Below are 18,379 nucleotides of genomic sequence, written 5' to 3'. Positions count from 1 at the left end.
ATGGCGGAGTGCTTGCGCGGGGTACGGACCGTATACCGAGTATACCGAAGTACTGCATAAACTGCGTATTTTTACCTACAGTCTGTGGTACAGACAGACAGCACGCGGTCTGAACCACATGGACCCCAGACAGGCCTCAGCGGGCGGTCACGGCGCGGCGGAGAAGAGCGGGCGGAAGTCCCCGGAGCTCTGTGAGTCCGCGGCGGAGCGCTAACAGCGCGAGCCGCCGCCGGATCCCCCCGCAAACACCGCAGATTTACGCGTCTCCGCCTCAGACGGAGACCTCATCACGCGTCTAAATAAAAGTAAAGAGTTTCCGTCAGTAATTGCAGCATTCTGGAAAATTCGGCACAGAAATAATCGTCCAGCGGTCAAAGAAACAGAAGCGTGCTGCGGAAAAAGGTTCGAGCCCCGCGGAGGTTCACCGCCGCTTTACGTTTCAGCGCCTAAAATACACGTTTGACACACACAGGAGTAAAAGTAAAAGTTATCTGTAGTTATGCGGAGTATTCCTGTGAGTTCGGCTCTCAAATACCACAGTTACTGTCACTGGCGAAGTAAATACTGATGTATTTTTAAATGCTCCCAGTTAGTTAGCCGGGAGCTAATGCTACATACTGAACTACAGATAAAATAACGCTAATAATCATTTCATCTTAGTTTACGCGAAGTTCTTGTTTTTGGTGTACTCAAATCTTTAACTTTAAATTTACATCTAAATATTGTAATAGTTGTGAGAGCTTAAACTGAAAATAATCCACCCAAATCAGGATCCTCCTTAAGAATGAGTCAAATTGTAAATGTACTTGCTTAAATACAAACTTACAGAGATACTGGAATATTTCTGTGTGTTGTTTACAGTTATGTTGATTGTTTTGATAAATTCGGCGCGAAAATAATTCGCCTAATTTAATTTACAAAGTAAAAATGTCAACTTTTATAGTTGGGTCGCAGCAGACCATCTCAGCGCGTGAACTGAAGGTAAAACGATGAGTAATCATTTCCTGCTTCGTTTTTCAGCTCTGGTTTTTGCTGCTTTTGACTGAGAAACTAAATGTGTTTAAGATCTAACAGTTCTGACATAGTCAACAATGCAGCAGCTTCAGGATCCTAAAGCATGACTCATATTTTAAATTTAACTGATTGAATTAAAAAGTTACACAAACGTTGGTATATAAATAGCTATTATTTAACTGTTCTGATTAATACATCAGTCAAATAATCTACTAAATGTCATTTACAAAGTAAAAATATACTTTTATTACTGTTACGCATTCACAGCAAGAATAAATTTATATAAAAAAATCTAACAGTTCTGAGAGCTTAAACTGAGCAACCGAATTAGGATCCTCGCTCAGAAACACTGCGATCTAAAACGTCACTGCTTACATAAAAATCTAAATACACATTTGATTGTAAGTAAGTATTATTTATAGTTATATATAGTATTCTCAGAAATTCGGCACAGAAAATCATTTACTAAATGTCATTTACAAAGCTAAACTTTTTTCAAATAAACTGTTTTCACTCCCATCTAGTGCCCAAAGCTAACATTACATATTCAGTGGGAGAATTGAAAAATAAGTGTTTGTTTTTTGTGTATTGTAGTCTAAAACTAAATCGCAGGAAAAAGCTGCACACTTTCCTGGAATGGTAGAATTATATTTGGATCCAATATCGATTGCTGTCTTTAAAAACTACTAATTTGAAATGGAGTTTGGCATGGTAACCTCCATGCACTGCCTGATGTCCACGCAGCAGGTGAATGGGATAGTTGCCTTTATTTTGTGTGTTTTCTCTCTGAGGTTTGGTCTGAGTTTGGTTTTGTTTTCAGGATGGCATCGCCATTTAAAATCCCCAAAAAGAAACAGATGTCAGCTGCTGACTCCGCCCCCCTGCACGCATCACCGCTGTCCCGCCTCCAGAGCCCCGCCCCCAACCTTAAGGTGGTATTACTGATTTGTTAACACTTCTGCTGGGGTATGATGTAGATTGATGTGTTCTTTTTTTAAGGTGGTACAAAGTCTGTTGATCTGTTGATTGTTTTTTTTAAGGTGGTATGATGTATATTGACATGTTGTTTTTTAAGGTGGCATGATCACTAATGATGCGTTGGTTGTGTTTTAAGGTGGTATGATGTATATTGACATGTTTTTTAAGGTGGCATGATCACTAATGATGCGTTGGTTGTGTTTTAAGGTGGTATGATGTATATTGACATGTTGTTTTTTAAGGTGGCATGATCACTAATGATGCGTTGGTTGTGTTTTAAGGTGGTATGATGTATATTGACATGTTTTTTAAGGTGGCATGATCGCTAATGATGCGTTGGTTGTGTTTTAAGGTGGTATGATGTATATTGACATGTTGTTTTTTAAGGTGGCATGATCACTAATGATGCGTTGGTTGTGTTTAAAGGTGGTTTGATGTGTACTGATATGTGTTTTTTTAAGGTGGTACGACATACATTGATGTGTGTTGTGTGTATTCAGGGTTACGAGGGCGGGTTCAGCAGAGGCGGAGCTGACAGCGTGCATGCTGGGAGCAGACTGAGGTCAGTATGGCGCCCCCCGCAGGCCGTATGACATCACAATGACATCACACACAGTAACGATATAAACCTCTGACATCACTGCGACTCTGTCGTCCAGCACGCCGTCTCGGCCGTTCTTCAGGGACTACGTCAAAACGCTGCTGGGAATCAAGTCTCCCAGCGGAGGGACGCCGGCGGCCAGTCAGAGAGGGTGCGGCGGGCAGAGGGCGGAGTCGTTGTCAAACGGGTCGGTCCTCGCCGTCTCTGCAGTGGCGTCCATGTTTAACGGTGTCAGTGTCTGAGTTTCGGTGTTTTTTGTCCAGCAGGTGGCGTCCGAAGAGAGCGTCAGACCGCCTGCTGCAGCCTGCGTCTCCACCACAGAAGAAGAAAACGCAGCTCAGCGGTAACAGCAAGTCAGATTTTTGACTTTAACACAGAACTGTCTATTATTGTTGTTGTTGTTGTTGTTGTTGTTGTTGTTGTTGTTTTGTTATATTCTCCTCTATACAGTACTTTTACTTCAAACATGTAGAAACATATAAATGAAAAAAAAGTAAAGTGAAGAAAAAAGTGAAATATCAAATCTAAACGTGACTAAAGAGAAACAATAAAAGTGAAAAAAATAAAAACTGTGTAAAAAAATAAAATAATAATAACACTATTAAATCTAAACATAAAAAAGTGAAATATAAAAGTCTAAAATGACGAATAATAAGTGAAAATAAACGGTTGTGGGATCAATAATCGTCGTTAAATTCGAACCTTCAGGCTCGTCGGCTCGAAGGATCTCTGTGACGTCATGTGACTCTCTGGCAGAGCTGCGAGGAGAGGAGCATGCTGGGAGTTTGAGTCCCTGGCCGGAGGGAGAGAGGAGCTGGAGGAGGGAGGAGTCCGGCCGCCGGGACGCGGTCGAGAGGAAGGTGAGGGTCAGAGGATGAAACGGTGATGAAAAGCGTCTTTTAGATAAAGTTTGTCATCTTTCACTGATGTTTGAACTTTATGATGTTTTGGTGTAAACAGTTTCTCAGAATATGACGAGAATAAATCAAATTACAGCAAAAAATTTGATCATTAGAATGAAAATTTCTCAAACGTATTTTTGGGGAAAAATGTGAAAAATAAAAACATGTTTTCTTGTTTCAGAGCGACGCAGGAAGCTCTCCCGAACCTCTAAATCAGCAGCAGAAGAAGAAGTCGCCGGCCTCCGGTTCAGACCAGGACTCAGAGGACGTCTTCACGTTTCCGTCCAGAAACAAACCGTCTTCAACCTCACTGAGGACGCCGGCCGGCGAGGGGCGGAGTCTGGAGCGGGCGCCGCTGCTGACGGCGAGCGGCCTGATGGAGGAGCGGCGGGAGAAAGAGAGGGAGCGATGGAGGGAGTTCAGAGAGAAGAAGAAGAAGAACAGATCAGCTGTTCTGCAGCCTCGACCCAAAAAACCCAAACAGACGCCGACAGAACCCAGTGAGTCCAACCTGTAAACAACAACAGCAACAACAATAACAACAACAATAACAACAACAATAATAACAGCAACAACAACAGTAACAACAATAACAACAACAATAACAACAATAACAACAACAATAACAACAACAATAACAACAACAGTAACAACAATAACAACAACAATAACAACAACAACAACAATAACAACAACAACAACAACAGTAACAACAATAATAACAACAACAATAACAACAACAATAATAACAGCAACAACAGTAACAACAATAACAACAACAACAATAACAACAACAACTATAACAACAACAGTAACAACAATAACAACAACAATAACAGCAACAACAATAACAACAACAACTATAACAACAACAGTAACAACAATAACAACAACAATAACAACAACAATAACAGCAACAACAACAACAATAACAACAACAATAATAACAACAATAATAACAGCAACAACAGTAACAACAGCAACAACAATAACAACAACAATAATAACAACAACAATAACAACAATAATAACAACAACAACAGTAACAACAATAACAACAACAGTAACAACAATAACAACAATAACAGTAACAACAATAACAACAACAGTAACAACAATAACAACAACAATAACAGCAACAACAATAATAACAACAACAACAATAACAACAACAATAATAACAACAACAATAATAACAGCAACAACAGTAACAACAATAATAACAGCAACAACAGTAACAACAATAATAACAACAACAACAGTTACAACAATAATAACAACAACACAGAAACACAAAATAAACAAAACAAACCCAAACAGATGCTGACAGAACCCAGTGAGTCCAACCTGTAAACAACAACAACAACAACAGTAACAACAACAATAACAATAATAATAATAACAGACGGCCACTTTAAAAAAAAAGTACATTTCAAGAAAAAAAGTCGCATTTTTTTAAAGAAAAAGTTACAATTTTCGGTGAAAAAAAGAGTAACGTTTGGAGAAAAATTTTGATGTTTTTTTTAAAAAAAAGTCTTAATGTCTCAAGAAAAAAGTCCCAATTTTATGAGAAAAAAGCTGTAATATTTAGAAAAAAAGTAAAAAGAAGAAGTCATTATGAAATGAAAAACAAGCCGTCCATGTTGAGGAAGGAGTCCTCATGTTTTCGATTTTTTAAATATATATTTTTTAAATCAACATTAATATTATGGAAATCAAGGTTTTGCACGATGAAAAGTTGTAATGTTTTTTTTTAAGTCACAGTTTTATGGACAAAAGTCGTAATGTTTCTGGAAAAAAGTATAAAATTTCTTAAAAAAGAAGTCAAAATGTTTGTTTTTTTTTTTTTTTTAAACTAAAAAACTAAATTTCAGAGACAAAAGTCGTTGTTATGGGAACCAAGTTGTTGCATGTTAAAAAAAAATGTGATTTTGTTGTTTGTTTTTGAAAAAGAGTCGTAACGTTTCGGGAAAGAAAGTCACAAATTTATGAGAAAGAGGCGTCGATGTTCTGAGCGTCACGAGGGCAAAATGACAGATCGGCAAAAAGTCGCCGTCTGTTTAAATAAAGTTTCACTGTTTGAAGAAAAAAGTCCCTCTTTAAGGAGGAACAGTAACAGACCGAGCGTCTCTGTGATCGTCTGTCGTCCCGCAGTTGTCCTGTCGAGTGAGGAGGAAGACGAGGCTGAGGACGGAGGGGACGGAGGGGACAGGAGGGGACAGAGGACGTCACAGAGCGGGACGCAGGACTCCGGTCCACGAGGCTCAGCCGAGATTCGGGTAGGAGACGAACTGCTTCAGCTTCGTTTTCCAGAAAAAAGTCGTAGTTTTCAAATGTGTCATGAAAAAATTCACAATCTTATAAATATGAAACTGAAATATCAAAGTAGAATGAAAACGTTAAAAGAGAAATATTAAAGAGACACATAGAAGTAAAAATGTGAAATATAAAAGTAATAAAAGTGAAATAAATCAGCAAAAATGCAAAAGTAAAAAGGTTGGATAAATATTAAAAAATATATTAAAAATAAATTGAAAAAGGGGGAAAATGAAAGAGTTATCACAGTTTTAGGTGAAAATGTTTCTGAAACGTCAAAAGCTGAAGAAAAATGTTAATGCTTCAAAAACAACCTCGATGTTGTCATTTAAAAAGATTCAGAATTTAATGAGTGAAAGTCGTAAAGTGTCGAGAAAATGGTGAAAGTTCGGAGAAGGTAAATAATAAAGTCAGGAGGTGTTGATGAAAAAGGTCGTAAAACTTTAGAAACAAGAAAAAGCTTTTTGTGAGTAAAAAATTAAAATATTTTTATTGTGATGTTTCAAGAAAAAGAAAAAAGATAAAACGAGAACGTCAAAAATATATGAGAAAAATGTTTTTTTTTAAAAAGAGCAAAAAAAATTATGAGAAAAACAGTAAAAGAAACCATGAGGAAAAAAGAAGAGACAAAAAATTCAAAAAGTTTTTTTAAAAAAAAAGCTATGAGAAAAAAAGATGATTTTTTTTGGAAATATGAGAATTTGAAAAAAAGTGAAAAGTCAGAGAAATTATATATATATATATATATTTATATTTATATATGAGAAAAAAAGACAAAATAGTAAAAGAAATAATGACCAAAAAAAAAAACAAAGCTCAAACCCTGCGTCTCGTCTGACAGGCTCAGCAGGCCCGTTCCTCCAGCTCGCCGCCGCCGCCGCCTTCCTTCCTGCAGCTGGACTTCACCTCGCTCCACGCCGGCCTGACGCACATCGACGCCAACGGGCAGCTGATGGTGAGCAGGCGTGACACATGAAGGGTGATTTGAGACCGAGGTCAGAGGTCAGAGGTCAGAGGTCAGGCCTGTGTTTATGTATTTAATGATGTATGTGTGTGTGTGTGTGTGTGTGTGTGTGTGTGTGTGCAGATCAGTGAGAGCAGCATCACGATTCCTCTGAAAGGTAAAAACTCTTTTCACTCCGCACTCAAAATAGTCAAACTTTTCTTAAATTTGCACATAATAATATTTTAAAAATTGTAAAATATTTATCAATAAAAACGTTTATTCTCAAAATATCACAATATACATTTTTAGGATTTTTTTTCTGAAATTTTTTTTATAATGCTGCAACTTTTTTTTCTTAAAATACAGTGACTTTTTAAAAAAAATATTGCCATATTTCTAGCTCATCATTATTGAGATTGATAGAAATATTGAGTTTTTTGTTGTGAAAAATTACGACTTCCGGTAGAATCATTTTCTTAAAATACTACGATGTTTGTTCTTGTGATGATACTTTATATTTCGCTAATTATATTTAAACTCTTAAATGGCACAGTTTTTTATGTCAAAATACTTTATTTTAAAAAAAAAATCTTCTCAGAAATATTTAGATTTTTTTATTATTAGAATATTTTCAGAAAATTGCTACTATTTCTAAAAATATTCAACTTAATTCTTTCAAAATGTTTCCAGTTTATTTGAGATCCGAGTTGTAAATGTGACGTTTTTTAAAAAAAAAATTTCTTTATATAATCTGATGACGCTAACAGAGCAAATATTCGTTGTGATTTTGATTTTCGTCTCTGACGGAGTTAAAACATAAACAGGAAGTGATTGTTATCGTGCGTCTGTCAGGATCGGAGGAGGGCGAGGTCAGCGTGGTGGCGTCTCAGGTTCAGGGTTACGGCGTCTGGGACGGGGGCGTGGCCAGGGGCGGGACTCTGCTGGCCGGTTGGAAAGGCCCCGCCCCCTCGCTGCTCTTCCTGAGGGTGAGTGACGCTCAGGCCAACGTCCTGCAGAGGGAGCTGACCGCCATCCAGAGCGCCGCCCAGAGCGCCGCCCAGAGCGCGTCAGGTAAATGCAGACATGTAAAGGGTTCATACTGCCTGGAAAACCTGGAGAAGTCATGTGAAATAGCAGATTCCAGGCCTGGAAAAAATTCAGAAAAACTAAATATACCCCGAAAGACAATTTCAGATTTGACAGTTTCTGAAAAATGGTTTTGAAAAGTCACCAGAAATTTTTTAAGAAAAAAAAAACAAAACTTAATTTTTTTTCAATTGCCAAATTAAATTTTTTTTTCTTGAAAAATTACCAAATGTTTTTTAAAAATTGAAGTGATTGCCACATATCTTGAAAGGGGGAAAAAAACCTTTTTTTTTCTTGAAAATCCTCAAAAACTTATTCTTTAAAAATATCACCACAATTGTTTAAAGGGTAAAAAAGCCAAAATATTTACTTAATAATCTCCATTTTTTAAAGATAAAGAAATAGTTTTGTTTTTTAATTGCAAAAAAAACAACATTTTAAAATTTAAAAAATATTTCCTTAAAATTCACTAAAACTAAAAAAAGAAAACAGAGTAAAATGATATAAATGAATTATGGAGGAAGTCTGGTGTTAATGGCTCCTCCTGCTCCCTCAGGTCCGGTGTGCTCCTTCCTCCTGCTGGTGCTGAAGGAGCAGCTGCAGGAGCTCCAGGCCGCCCTTCTGGCCTCCATACTGGACATGGAGGAGTACAGGAGGGGCTGCTCCTCCTCTGCTGGACCCTCCTCCCCTCTGGACTGGACCGATGGCCTGCTGCTCCTCCACAGCTGCCCTCCTCCTCTGGACCAGCACCTCCTGGGACTGCTGGGACACTCTGCGGTAAGACTCCTTCCTCCTGTGTTCCTCCTTCACCTTCTCCTTCTCCTTCCCCTCCTCCTTCACCTCCTCTCTCTGTGGTCCAGGTGAGAGCCAGTCTGAGGAGGAAGACGGGCTCCGGTCTGCAGCAGCTCCCCTCCAGGTAACTCCACCCGGACCTCCTGCATCCAGGTGTGAGGAGGAGCAGGAGGTCTGATGTGTCTCCTTCTGCTCCTCAGGTTGATCCAGTACCCGGCTCCTCCCTCCAAAGGACGGATCACCGTCACTAAGGAGGACCTGGCCTGTCTGAGAGGAGGAGAGTTCCTCAACGATGTCATCATCGACTTCTACCTCAAGTCAGTCCTCCTCCTGCACCTCCCCTTCGCCTGCACCTCAACTCCGCCTGCACCTCCCTTCCTCCTGCACCTCCCCTCCTCCTGCACCTCCTCTTCGCCTGCACCTCCCCTCCGCCTGCACCTTACCTCCTCCTGCACCTCCTCCTGCACCTCCCCTCCTCCTGCACCTCCCCTCCTCCTGCACCTCCTACCCGTCTGCATCTCCCCTCTGCCTGCACGTTACCTCTTCCTGAGTGTCCTCACCAGGTCCTCCTCGTGTCCTCACCATGTCCTCACCGTGTCCTCCTCCTCCTCAGGTTCCTCCTCCTGGAGGGAGTGGGAGGCTCGGTGCCTGAGAGGAGTCACGTCTTCAGCAGTTTCTTCTACAAACAGCTGAGCAGACGGCGAGCCGCCGGAGAGGACGACGCCCCCTCCGTCCCGTAAGAGTCAGCAGCCATAAATCAATATGTGTGAAATATTGATCTGACACTGACAATAATCAGCTTTGACTGAGTTTAACGAAGTCAACAGCAGTCAGCGATCTCTGGACTGAAATTTTGGGTTATTTCCACATTTTTGAACAATTTTTGTGTTTCCGTTCTGGTGCCATTTTTGCTCCATTTTCTGGAACATTTGGCGTATAGTTGTGTTGTTTTTGTAGTTTATGTGACATCGTGGTGGCATGTTTCGGCTTTTTTGCACAGTTTTCTGCAACGTTTTGGTGATTTTGACACATTCTTGTGGTTAAGGTTTGTGACGTTTCCATTTTTTGTCCAATAATCTGAAAATCTTTTACTCCTTTTGAACCATGAAGCCGTTAGTTTTGATCCTTATATCTCAACAGTTTTAGATACACTTTCTGTAGATTGACGAGTTGGTTATTTCGACTATATTTTCTACAAATCAAACTATAATTATTCCCTTTTATTGTCACAGTTTCATATGAAGAGAAAAGTTCTCACTTTACGCAGACGATGTGCTTCTTTATCTTGATGAGTTTACAGGATGTGATCAATAGTTTTACGTGTTTAAAGTGAATTTAAAGAATTAAAATCTGCAACACAAAGTCTGATGACGAAGCTTCATGACTTTTCAAGCTTGTCTTTGTGTCTCGGGTCCAGAGTTTGTCCGTCTCACGCGGGTTTCTTTGTGTTTTCTCAGAGACCGACACATGAGGCATCAGAGGGTGAAGACGTGGACGCGGCAAGTCGACATCTTTGCCAAAGACTTCCTGTTTGTGCCTGTCAATCAAGAGTAAGAGTCCGTCATAGAAGTGTGTGTGTGTGTGTGTGTGTGTGTGTGTGTGTGTGTGTTTTGTCCCACATTTAGAGACACCAAATTCACACGACCTTCCCTGCATTTTTCTGCGTGCTGTAACGTTTGGTGCTGTAAAGTTGCATGCTGCAAAATTGCGTGCTGTAAAGTCGCGTGCTGTACTCTTTGGTGTTGTAATGTTTGCTGCTGTAACGTTGCGTTGCGCGCTGTAAAGTCGCATACTGTAAAGTCGCGTGCTTTAACGTTGTGTGCTGTAACGTTGCCTGCTGTAACGTTGCCTGCTGTAACGTTGCCTGCTGTAACGTTGCGTGCTGTAACGTTGCCTGCTGTAACGTTGCCTGCTGTAACGTTGCCTGCTGTAACGTTGCGTGCTGTAACGTTGCCTGCTGTAACGTTGCGTGCTGTAACGTTGCCTGCTGTAACGTTGCCTGCTGTAACGTTGCGTGCTGTAATGTTTGGTGCTGTAACGTTGCGTGCTGTAACGTTGCGTGCCGTAACGTTGCGTGCCGTAACGTTGCGTGCTGTAATGTTTGGTGCTGTAACATTGCGTGCTGTATGTTGCGTGCTGTAACGTTGCGTGCTGTATGTTGCGTGCTGTAACGTTGCGTGCTGTAATGTTTGGTGCTGTAACGTTGCGTGCTGTAACGTTGCGTGCTGTAACGTTGCGTGCTGTAACGTTTGGTGCTGTAACGTTGCGTGCTGTATGTTGCGTGCTGTAACGTTGCGTGCTGTATGTTGCGTGCCGTAACGTTGCGTGTTGTAATGTTTGGTGCTGTAACGTTGCGTGTTGTAATGTTTGGTGCTGTAACGTTGCGTGTTGTAATGTTTGGTGCTGTAACGTTGCGTGCCGTAACGTTGCGTGCTGTAACGTTTGGTTGCGTTTGTGCGGACAGAGCTCACTGGTTCCTGGTGGTGGTCTGTTTTCCGGGTCTGGAGGAGCCTCAGTACGAGGAGTTTCGGCCGACAGGTGAGCTGCTGTTGATTCTCTGATTCACCTGCACAGAATCAAATGTTTCTGACAGATTCACTCACGTTTTGTATCATTTTGTAGGAAGATTTTTTAAATCATTTTTGTGATTAATTTTAGTTTTTCATTATTTTTGTCATTTTTGGTGCATTTTTTTGTGGTATTTATATCTTTTTTGTATAATTTTTTTCGTCACAGGTAGGCGGGGACAGTGTGGTGAAAGCAGGTTAAAATGACGGAGTTAAAGTTTGTTGTTTTTGGTCTCAGGTGGATTCGAGCGAGCTGCTGAAAAATCCTCGTTCAGCGTGAGATCTCAGCAGCTGCCGGTAAAGATTCAGCTCAGCCGACACGAACACATCCGAACGTTAACGTCAGGCTTCATTTGACTCCGTTAACCCAACAACGAAACCCACATTTTGGATTTGCCAGACGTTCATTTATTTTTGTTTTTAAAATCTGTTCTTTTAAGTCCATCTGAAGTCTGAATTGAAGCCAGGCGAGACTCTTGTTGTCTATCATTTCTTTGGTTATTAAAAAAAGAAAGATTGAAGTGAAAGAAACAACATTTGTGCCATATTTGTATATTTTTTTATTGGTTAGGTGTCTGAAATTTTCACTTATTTTTGGCAACATTTTTTTTTGCTTTATTATTGAGACATTTTGCCATATTTTTATTTAATACTTAATCCCTTCATGTCATTTTTATTATTTTCATTTGACTATTTTAATTAATATTTATATATTCCATTATACATCTCTTTTTAATTTAATGTTTGTTTTTAAGAACTAAATCACTTTTTTAATCTAATCTATAATTTTATACGATTCATGTATTTATTCCTACATTTTATTTATGTTGCATAATTGACGTCAATTTCAAAAACACGATGTTTAATTATGACTCTTTTATTGCCTTTGTAATAGTAAAAGACTTGTTTGTCTTTTTTCTCTTTGTGTTTTGTTGAGTTTTTCGGGATGAAATGAAACGTGAGCGTGTTTTGTTTGTGTGTTTTGCAGCCGTGCACTCAGCAGAGCTGCCGGAGGGACGCCGTGTTAAAGAGGTGAGTCGTCTCGATCGATTTCATTTCAAACTGATGTTAAAATAGAAATCTTCTTCATTGAAGAGCAGAGCGGACAGAAACCGCAGACACGAGGAGGCTGCGTCCTCTCGAGAACGCAGAAATAATGCAGATTTGTTGGTCTGCAGGCCGTGCATCCTCGTCATGGACTCACTGAAGCTGTCCAACCACGACAACGTCTGCAGGCTCCTCCGAGAGTGAGTTTCACAGCCGTCACTTTAACCCTGAAGAGGCCAGCCTCCGCCGGTCGACGTCGTTTGCGTGATTCTGTTTCAATAAAAACCACAACAGCTGCAACACTCAGTGAAGACTATCAAGCTGAACACTTCACACTTTTATGGAAAAATCTGTCTTTTTTTATTTAATGTTTTACCGGTTAGTCTCGTGCTTTGAACTTCACATTTTCACAGTCAATGAAATGACTTAACCCTTTGAAACCTGAACAAACCGGTTTGGTTTCCTGAAAAAAACGGACAGAGGGCAGAGAAGCCGCTTAACGAGGCACGGACCAAAAAATTCACAAGAAATTCTTGAAAAATTGAGCTACTTAACAAGAAATATCAAAATCATTCATTCATTAAAATGAATATTTAAAAAAAAGAAAAGAAACAAGAAACTCACCACAAAATGTGTGAAAATGGAAAAAAATCTTTAACATAATTAAATGAATATATTCAACAGCATTATAAATATTGTTTTCTGGATATTTTTTCCTCGTCTCTTGATCACATTTAATATTCTCCCTGTTAATTTTCAGATCATTTCCTCGTCACTTTTTATTTTATTTCTCACAAAGTTGCTCTTTTTTTTCAGTATTTTTGAAAGAAATTAAACCAGTTTTTTATAGTTATTTATATTTTCTCTAATGTTATTTAAAATATATAATGATGATAACTAAAAGACTAGTTTTCTGGACATTTTTAATTTTCTTTTTTATTTCCCCTTTAAAAAACAAAAATCTGGTCTTTTCTCGTTTTTTTTAGTAATTTCGTTGATTTTGTAGGACGTTTCTGTCAGTTGTTGGTGGTCTTTCCCCTCGTGATGTCACACGTAAACAAACCAGTTTGCTCAGTTTCTAAATGGTTAAACGGCGTGTAAAAGGCGTCTGAACGCAGCACGAGAAAACACTGTCAGTCATGATGTCAGTGCAGGTTTCAAAGGGTTAAACTAAAACATTTGGTGCTAAATGTGACATTTAAATCTTGAAGCTTTAAATGTCACATTTCAGGGGTAAACCACTTGGTGGCGCCAGAGGACCGACCGATGAATCCGTCACAGCAGGTTTTCATAAAAACCATCAGCAACAGTTTAAAAGCTCCAATTATTTATTTTTGTGATTTACTTTATTTTTCTTTATTTTCAAACTCAAGAAGTCTTTATGTGGAAAAAATGATTTTTCATTTCTAACCTGTTTGAAGATGAATATTTCCAATATCTGCCCCAATTTCCACCTGAGACACCTGAACAGACGATTGAGTTACTGTCAGCAAGGTTTTTACCGCATTTTCAACCTGAACCTGAACCAGAACCAGAACCAGAACCTTCACTGATGACAATAATTAGAGTTTAAAGGTCAATGATGTTTATTTTTGGGGAGTAAATGTGTAAAGCGTGCAGATAATGGAGTGATTTCTCTGCGGTGGCGTGCAGCTACCTGCAGGTGGAGTGGGACGTCCGCCGGGGGACACCTCGTCTCTTCACCACGGAGACCATGAAGACGAGCAGCTGCAGAGTCCCTCAGCAGGACAACAGCAGCGACTGTGGACTCTACCTGCTGCAGTACACCGAGAGCTTCCTGCAGGTACACACACACACACACACACACACACACACACACTCACACACTCACACACTCTACCTGCTGCAGTACACCGAGAGCTTCCTGCAGGTACACACACACACACACACACACACACACTCTACCTGCTGCAGTACACTGAGAGCTTCCTGCAGGTACACACACACACACACACACACACACACACACACACACACACACTCTACCTGCTGCAGTACACCGAGAGCTTCCTGCAGGTACACACACACACACACACACACACACACTCTACCTGCTGCAGTACACCGAGAGCTTCCTGCAGGTACACACACACACACACACACACACACACACACACACACACACACACACACACACACTCTACCTGCTGCAGTACACCGAGAGCTTCCTGCAGGTACACACACACACACACACACACACACACACACACACACACACACACACACACACAGTTTTAAAAATCCTTGCATTTGTTGATTAATTAACCCTTCATTGGTATTAAAATGCCTTAAATACATTTTTACAAAAGTCTTTAAAATGCTGAAAAATGGGCTTTATGATTTTCTGGATTACTTTTTTCCTAACATTTTAAAAATGATATCAAAAGTCTCTTCTTTAACTCTTGATGATGGGAATTAACCCTTTGAAACCTGAGCAATGTAACATGATTTTTTTTCTAAAAACAGAAAGAAAACGATGAGCAGCTCAACAAGAAATGAGCCCAAAATTAGCAAGAAATCAGTGAAATGTCACAAGAAAATGACCTGAAATCAGCAAAAAAAGTAAAAAACAAAAACAGAAAGTGACCTAGAAAAGGACAATAAAATATAAGTGTTTTCTGTGACCTAATTTTAAATCTATTATATATATTTCTATATATACATATATTTGATCATTTTCAAAGATTCTGTCTCTCTGCCTCTTTTTTCCTTTTAGTATTTGTTTTAGATTTGTGGGACATTTGTTTGGAGGTTTTTTTTTTCCACCACGTTTTTGAAAGAAATCAAACTGATTCGCTCGTTTCAAAAAGGTGTAAGCGCGTGTGAAAGGCTTCTGACTGAGCACAAGAAAACTGATGTCGATCCGGGTTTCAAAGGGTTAAATCAGCGGAATAATCCCTCGTGCAGAGTGAGACGCACAAAATCGGTCATAAAAATAACCAATAAACGCCTGAAATCTCTCAAATCTAACCAGATGTGGCTTTCCCGCTGGACCAGAAGAGTATTTTTGTTTCATTTCACAATAAACATTCGGGCTAAAATTGTTCTGAACTCTGAAAAAGAAAATGTTGGTGTAAGGTTTTTTTTTTTTGTTTGTTTTTTGTAGTTTTAGTTATAGTTAAATTTATTGTTATTGCAGAATTTCAAAAGTCATAAAACGTATTAAATTTAATTTCACCTGCAGAAATCTTCTCCACAAAGACAAAAGAGTGAAGTCTCCTTTAAATATCGAGTGTTTCCAAACATGTTGAAAATATGATAGAAATAATAAATACAAATGTTATATATATATATATATATATATATATATTTTTAAAATGAAATAAAATAAAAATAATCTGAAATGGGGCGAAATGGCACACTGTTTTTAGGGGCATTTATGGCGAACACACTAAATCGAGCTCTCCGATTGGCTCCTCAGAACCCTGTGGTGCACTTTGACCTCCCGATACGTTTGGAAAACTGGTTTCCATGCAACATGTGCACAGGAAGCGCGAGGAGATCAGAACTCTTATAATGAGGATGCACCGCGGTCAGAGCAACGAGTGAACCGGCGAGGACCAAAAAAACACAAAACAACAAACTGGTGGAAGTCTCCTGTGCAATAATTTTTAAAATATTTTTTCTATGTTATTAATTTAAATTGTTCAGTTGTTTAAGTAAAAAATGCCTCATTGTTTACTTTTGTTTTTGTGACATTGTAAATAAAAATTTAAAAAAAACCAACTTTTTTTTTCATTTTGAAGTGCGAGTCTTTTGTCAAAGGAGTGTGGCTCTTATTTTGAAACTGACTCACAGAATTGTAATTTGCAGTCAGATCTCAGATAAAAACGATTTACCTCGACGCTCCAGGTGAAGAGGTCGCCAGGGCAACATTTTTCGGAAAAAAACAGGGAAAATGTGTCGGGAAGAACTGTATCTTTTATTACTTTAAACCCAAATAAAAAGTTGTGTGAGTGAATTTCTCATTTTATTTATTTAACCTTTAAATGTTTTAAATCTCTCGCAGTCACGGAGTCCTCGGCATTTAACGCTTTGTATGGTTCGTTTCCTTGTTTATTTATATGTATATAAGTTATTATATTATATTTATATGTATAATTTTAAAATAAAACCAATGTTCAGGTAATTTTCTCACTTTTTTTTCAAATTTCTTTTTGGAAGATTTCCTCCTTTCCTAGCTCATTTTCTCCTTTTGTAGTTTTTAAAAGAAATGAAGCCGATCTGCTCGGGTTTCAAAGGGTTAATTCAACCATTCAGAATGTGCTCAGACACCTTCATCATCATCATCATCACTGACGCTGCCCTCATCATCATCACTGACGCTGCCTTCATCATCATCATCACTGACGCTGCCCTCATCATCATCATCACTGACGCTGCCTTCATCATCATCATCACTGACGCTCCCTCATCATCATCACTGACGCTGCCTTCATCATCATCACTGACGCTGCCCTCATCATCATCATCACTGACGCTGCCTTCATCATCATCATCACTGACGCTGCCCTCATCATCATCATCATCACTGACGCTGCCTTCATCATCATCATCACTGACTCTGCCTTCATCATCATCATCACTGACGCTGCCTTCATCATCATCATCACTGACGCTGCCTTCATCATCATCACTGACGCTGCCTTCATCATCATCATCACTGACGCTGCCCTCATCATCATCATCACTGACGCTGCCTTCATCATCATCACTGACGCTGCCTTCATCATCATCATCACTGACGCTGCCTTCATCATCATCATCACTGACGCTGCCTTCATCATCATCATCACTGACGCTGCCTTCATCATCATCATCACTGACGCTGCCTTCATCATCATCACTGACGCTGCCTTCATCATCATCATCACTGACGCTGCCCTCATCATCATCATCACTGACGCTGCCTTCATCATCATCATCACTGACTCTGCCTTCATCATCATCATCACTGACGCTGCCTTCATCATCATCACTGACGCTGCCTTCATCATCATCATCACTGACGCTGCCTTCATCATCATCATCACTTCCGCTGCTCTCTTCCTCATCATCATCACTGACGCTTTCATCATCATCACTGACGCCTTCATCATCATCATCACTGACGCTGCCTTCATCATCATCATCACTGACGCTGCCTTCATCATCATCATCACTGACGCTGCCTTCATCATCATCATCACTGACGCTGCCTTCATCATCATCATCACTGACGCTGCCCTCATCATCATCATCATCACTGACGCTGCCTTCATCATCATCATCATCACTGACGCTGCCTTCATCATCATCATCACTGACGCTGCCTTCATCATCATCATCACTGACGCTGCCTTCATCATCATCATCACTGACGCTGCCCTCATCATCATCATCACTGACGCTGCCTTCATCATCATCATCACTGACGCTGCCTTCATCATCATCATCATCACTGACGCTGCCCTCATCATCATCATCACTGATGCGCGTGTGTGTGTGTGTGACTGTGTGAGTGTGTGTGTGTGTGTGACTGTGTGTGTGTGTGTGTGTGTGTGTGTGTGTGTGACTGTGTGTGTCTGTGTGTGTGTGTGTGTGTGTGTGTGTGTGTGTGTGTGTGTGTGTGTGTGTGTGTGTGTGTGTGTGTGTGTGTGTGTGTGTGTGTGTGTGTGTGTGTGTGTGTCTGTGTGTGTGTGTGTGTCTGTGTGTGTGTGTCTGTGTGTGTGTGTCTGTCTGTGTGTGTCTGTGAGTGTGTGTGTGTCTGTGTGTGTGTGTGTGTGTGACTGTGTGTGTGTGTGTGTGTGTGTGTGTGTGTGTCTGTGTGTGTGTCTGTCTGTGTGTGTGTGTGTGTGTGTGTGTGTGTGTCTGTCTGTCTGTCTGTCTGTGTGTGTGTGTGTGTGTGTGACTGTGTGTGTGTGTGTGTGTGTGTGTGTGTGTGTGTGTGACTGTGTGTGTGTGTGTGTGTGTGTGTGTGTGTGTGTGTGTGTGTGTGTGTGTGTGTGTGTGTGTGTGTGTGTGTGTGTGTGTGTGTGTGTGTGTGTGTGTGTGACTGTGTCTGTGTGTGTGTGTGTCTGTGTGTGTCTGTGTGTGTGTGTGTGTGTGTGTGTGTGTGTGTGTAGGGTAA

General features: G+C 40.1%; 1 protein-coding gene across 1 annotated transcript; it reads left to right on the top strand.

Moving 5' to 3' along the window:
* The first annotated feature begins 1,834 nt into the window (after nucleotides 1–1,834).
* Nucleotides 1,835–16,200, top strand: LOC121939248 (uncharacterized). The gene is given in 22 exon segments (XM_088074562.1): nucleotides 1,835–1,946; nucleotides 2,493–2,554; nucleotides 2,652–2,780; nucleotides 2,860–2,936; nucleotides 3,302–3,453; nucleotides 3,677–3,995; nucleotides 5,650–5,774; nucleotides 6,653–6,766; nucleotides 6,899–6,932; nucleotides 7,610–7,828; nucleotides 8,400–8,620; nucleotides 8,704–8,759; nucleotides 8,836–8,952; nucleotides 9,249–9,371; nucleotides 10,093–10,185; nucleotides 11,100–11,173; nucleotides 11,441–11,499; nucleotides 12,191–12,234; nucleotides 12,381–12,449; nucleotides 13,903–14,053; nucleotides 15,692–15,740; nucleotides 15,743–16,200. Coding segments are annotated over 22 exon segments (2,475 nt in total). The 5' UTR covers nucleotide 1,835; the 3' UTR covers nucleotides 15,820–16,200.
* The last annotated feature ends 2,179 nt before the right edge of the window (nucleotides 16,201–18,379 follow it).

The sequence above is a fragment of the Plectropomus leopardus genome, chromosome 24 (assembly GCF_026936395.1).
Source record: "Plectropomus leopardus strain MGB_pleo_1.0 chromosome 24, ASM2693639v1, whole genome shotgun sequence".
Taxonomy (NCBI): domain Eukaryota; kingdom Metazoa; phylum Chordata; class Actinopteri; order Perciformes; family Serranidae; genus Plectropomus; species Plectropomus leopardus.
Note: the sequence above shows the minus strand (reverse complement) of the source record. Positions and strands in the feature narration are given on the sequence as shown.